The 4,622-nt window shown below is 37.3% G+C and overlaps 1 protein-coding gene across 1 annotated transcript; it reads right to left on the reverse strand.

Annotated features, from left to right (window-relative positions):
- Positions 1-1,256: 1,256 nt before the first annotated feature.
- Positions 1,257-4,214, reverse strand: LOC142621550 (serine decarboxylase). Its single transcript, XM_075794835.1, has 6 exons — positions 4,074-4,214; positions 3,648-3,984; positions 3,037-3,268; positions 2,725-2,918; positions 2,509-2,645; positions 1,257-2,041 (listed from the first exon to the last, which is right to left on the reverse strand). Exons 2-6 carry the CDS (start codon positions 3,943-3,945, stop codon positions 1,475-1,477), a joined length of 1,428 nt encoding a protein of 475 aa, XP_075650950.1. The 5' UTR covers positions 3,946-3,984; positions 4,074-4,214; the 3' UTR covers positions 1,257-1,474.
- Positions 4,215-4,622: the final 408 nt, after the last annotated feature.

Genomic DNA, 4,622 nt, shown 5'->3' on the forward strand with positions numbered 1-4,622 from the left:
AGTATATTTAATAGAATAAAATCCTTTGTTATGTTTCTAAAGTTTTAGACGAGGTTATTATTTTGATTTTAGACTTCTAGTATTCTAGATCTTTTAACAAGATGATGTAAGACCATATAACAAGATGAGAAACAACACAGCTTACCTTAAGGCCTAGGAGCTAGGCCATTCCTGTGAGGTCTGCCAAAGTCGCTTAATTTCTGTCGTTGTCTTGTGTACTGTGTCATGCTAGAAGGTCACAGGTTGTGAAGTTCTTACGTCGCCGTAGACCAACCCAATCATGTCTTGTGGTTGGGAGTCACACTTTTGGTAACGACATCACTTGAGGTGTCTTTCAACCAGACCCTCAAACTAGAGGCCAACAGATTTGAGACCTTGGATCTAGGCTCTCTCATCATCGTCTATTCATTTGGCTGACAAGTCGTGTTTTAACGACGATGGTGTCTTGGTAATATCTCTTTATCCTTCTCATCTCAACCCAATTTTAGATGACTAGAAATGGGTAGAGTAAAGAGATAATCATTGAATCTCATCCCATGAGGTACTCTAGATTGAACCAAGTGAACCCTTTGTTATAAGAAGAGCTAGGTGACTAATCGCTTTCCCGCAAATGGTGCCAAACCTATAATGCCAAAATCGTCAGTTAGGTCATTCGTTCAATCCGAAGCATTAGATGATCTTGTTAGACCTATAAGATAAATGAGAGATAAATCGAAGAGATCACCGAGTTGCTTCGGTGGGGAGCCTCCGATACTTAAATTAGTATTAACCCATATATTTTGTATATAAATAGTGTTTTTAATAGTTTTTGACGTACCTTAACTAGCGAGACAAATTGTCCCTTTTATAAATAACTTAGGTAGCTGTTGTACATAAATTACAGTGATTATTACCTTGATTGTAATGTTCTTTGTCTTAATAAGAGTTTAAGACCTTTGATGGTCGTTATTAAATGTGTTGATGGTTATCTTTGATGACCTACTAATGATGTAAGGTCATCCATATTAATGAATGACCTTAATGATTTTTCTAGACTCGTCATGTATAAATATAATAAACTGCCATGCACTGCCAGCGCTCACATTCTTTTTTTACTTTTTGGGAAAGCCCTTAAAACATTTATTTATTTTACTTGTTTAGGATGCTCATCAGCTTTCAACCTGTACGCTAGTTTAGCAGATGGTTGTGTACTAGTTTATCCAATGTAATCGTCTAAAGCAAAAAATAAAAATAAAAATAATTAAATTAAATCATGATTCAAAAATATGGCAAAATTCTTTTTTGTTTTTGCTAAAGTCATTACAATGCTACACTGAAGCAGGAAAAAAAATAAATCCTCAGGAAGGGGCCTACATTCTACTCGAATCAAGCGTTTTATTTCAAATAAAACAAGAACCAAATGGAAAGCTTTGAATAGAACAAAGATTCACTCGGGTAGAGAGTGCAAGGGCGACTCTCCCTCCCCAATGACTAGTCACTTATGCAGAGTACAAAGACAATTCTCACTTCCCACCTCTGTTGCAATACAAGGGGGCTTAACTTTTCCATCCTGATACCAAGTAGAGCGTTTTTCAACTAATTCATTCAAAAAATCATCCAGCTTGTCAATGGTGACATTGGGCATCACCACCACATGTGCGATATTTCCTTGGCAAGCTAACTGCCACCGGCGAACAAACTCCTCATCCCAAGGTCGTTCAAACACAACTGTGCTGCTGAGCTCATTTAGCATGGCACTAATTCCAGCATCAAGTAGGCGGTCCTTCAAATAGTGAGCATTTCTAAGGCATTTCTGGACTTCTTTCTGGAATCCCTTGTAACCTTTTCTGTTGAGGGTGTACCAGAGGAAAATAGGAGCATGACCATTGCGGCTTCCCATTATTGTAGCATCCCTTGAAGCAAGGTACTCAACGTCCCTTGAAAGAGCATTGATGTGCTCCAGCCTAGTTATCTGAACACCACAAGGCATTGGACATCCAACAAACTTATGGCCAGAGACACTAACACTTCCAATGGGCTTCTTGAAACTAACCTTTGGTGCCTGTTCACCAGCAAGTAAAATAAGCCAAAGGAAACTTGCCTAGATTTGAATAAGGTTATAATTAAATATGAGGAAGGAAACACGAGGGAAAGGCAACATAAGGTCAACAGCTATATCTAGGACAAGCTTTCAACTTTGATTCACTGACAAAGTGGAACATAGAAACTCTCTACACTTGTTAATCATGAGTCCTAAACATGAATAACTCAGGTTTATCCATTTAATGGATTTATAAAAGGACATCATTACCACTATATCTACTCCAGTTTTTATATGAAAGATAGATTCTTAAAAATATCACCATGATAAACATTTAGGACATATAGAAATCACACCTCATAAACTTCAAAATCTTGAAGGAAGAACAAAATGCCTTCTACATGCACAGGGTATTTACAATGAATGTAAAAGGCATGTGGTGATAATTTCCTGTCCTCAACAACAGGAGTTGAAAATTGAATACTTACACGTTTGACAAAAGGCATCATAAGTCCAAATAAAGCTCCATCACAATGAATGTAGAACCGATCATGTGTGAATCCACTTTCTTCAAGAGTTTGTATTACAAAATCGAGGTCATCAACAGCTCCTTTGACAGTTGTACCTGCAATGAGCGATTCATCAAATCAGTTCAATGAAGGAGAAACTCATGTGCTAAGATAAGCAGTGAGAGAGAGAGAGACCTATATTAACATTGATGATGGCTGGTTTGTCTTTATGAGCTAGTAGTTTAACTTTAAAATCTGCACAATCAATCTCACCAGAGACCAGAGTGTCAACCTTCACACACTCCATTCTATACATTCGTGCGGCTTTAAAAACAGAATAATGTGTCTCTCGTGACGCATACAAAATCCCATCTGGGAACACTTCCCTCCTGCACAGTTGAGCTATGTTTAGTTTCACTCTTCTCAGACAAAAAGAGATTTTTTTTTTTTTTTTTTTTAATGATGTAAAAGTGAAAATAACCAGGCCAAAAGCTCAACATTACTAACCCAACTAAAATCCCATGAAGATTGCCTTCAGTACCGCAATTTGTGATGTATCCCCAGTACTCATCCTTCTCGATTTCCCATAGACGAGCAAACCAATCTAAAACGCCAACTTCAAACTGCCTTGAATGGACACCATAGTTGCTCTCAATAAAAGGGTCACCTAGATTGTTAATGGAGAAATGCTGCAACTGCGCTAGAGCACCATAGTCGAAGTCCAAATTATACGGATAGCCTGTTGCAAGAGAATATTATAGCACTTCAGGGAAGAACCAGACATGCTTATACGTGAAAACAGAATAATAATAATAATAATAATAATAATAATAATAATCCAATATCTTGAATAAAATTTAGTCATGTTATTATAAATGAAATTTTTAGCTGACTCCAAATCGGATGTTAAGGATCCATAGAGAACCCAAGTTTGGACTAAAAAGTAATACATAGTGCACACAATGCCTTAGATTTGGCAATACCATGACTAACACTAACTTGGCATTAAAAAAAAAATGTAGGAAAATGAATAAGGAATTCAAATAATGTTGATCAAAAGCAACAATTTTCTATAATACTAGAAAAGAAGAAATTCCATGTTTTTAATAACAAATTACCTAAATGGTGCTTGGTCCTCTCGAGGAGGGACTTTCGATAGCGAGCAAGGATGCTAGCCATGAATGCATCTTTATCACCAGTGAAATCGTCATCGGCATCTGGCTCCGTCACCTCCAGGCACGTGGTGTGCACGTTCCGCCCCAACACGATCTCTCTGTCGCCGTTCGATTTCCCATTCACTAATTCGGCGTCGGATTCCACCACCTTAGGCAACGGCTCAGGGACCACAGCCGTCGGATCGAAGTGGTCCGGCGAGATCTCCACCGCCCCTCCTCCATTCTCTACGCTCCTAACCATCGCGCCCTTCTTCAGTTCTCTGTTCTACAACCCTCAAATCTAAACAATCAAAAAATGACTTATTAGTTTTTTAAAAAAATAAATAAATAATCGAAGAAAATGAAATTAAAAGAGAGAGAGAGAGATACCAGATTGGTAAGACCGTGGATTCGTTCAGAGAGAGAAAGAGGTGCAAGGTGGAAGAAGTAGGAATTGATTTATAGGCGCGAGCGCGTATATCTCTCACTCACACTCACACGGCCACAGGGCCCACAGGACACCTTCCCCGAGACCGTATGTCAATACGTAATTGCGGGTCTGCTGCACTACCAGCTTATAATATCCCCCACTTATTAAATAAAATATCGCCAGTCGGTTTCCTGTTTTCCTTAAGTATTAAGCTTTTCTTTTTTCTTTTTTCTTTTTTGGGAAATAAGAATTTATTAAAGTAGAAAATGGGAACTACAAAAAAAAAAAAAAAAAAAAAAAAAAAAAAGCACGATTGCTTAACTCATAACATAGGCTTATTAAATTGACTTATCTACTAGACTTATCTACTACTAAGCAAAAAACTACTACTACTTTTTATTACACACTTTTTGCCCCGTGTTAAGACTTTAAACTTTTTTTTATACAAAAAATTAATCAAAAAATTAATTTGGTTCCAAAAATTTACATGAATTTCATTTTTCATTACT

The sequence above is a fragment of the Castanea sativa genome, chromosome 1 (genome assembly GCF_040712315.1).
Source record: "Castanea sativa cultivar Marrone di Chiusa Pesio chromosome 1, ASM4071231v1".
NCBI lineage: Eukaryota > Viridiplantae > Streptophyta > Magnoliopsida > Fagales > Fagaceae > Castanea > Castanea sativa.

Coding starts and splice junctions, on each gene's coding strand:
- LOC142621550 (XM_075794835.1), bottom strand. CDS start 3,945: ATGGTTAGGAGCGTAGAGAATGGAGGAGGGGCGGTGGAGATCTCGCCG. Junction 2,919..3,036: donor CTTCATGGGATTTTAGTTGG/GTTAGTAATGTT, acceptor TCAACTGTGCAG/GAGGGAAGTGTTCCCAGATG. Junction 2,646..2,724: donor CATCATCAATGTTAATATAG/GTCTCTCTCTCT, acceptor CGCTCATTGCAG/GTACAACTGTCAAAGGAGCT.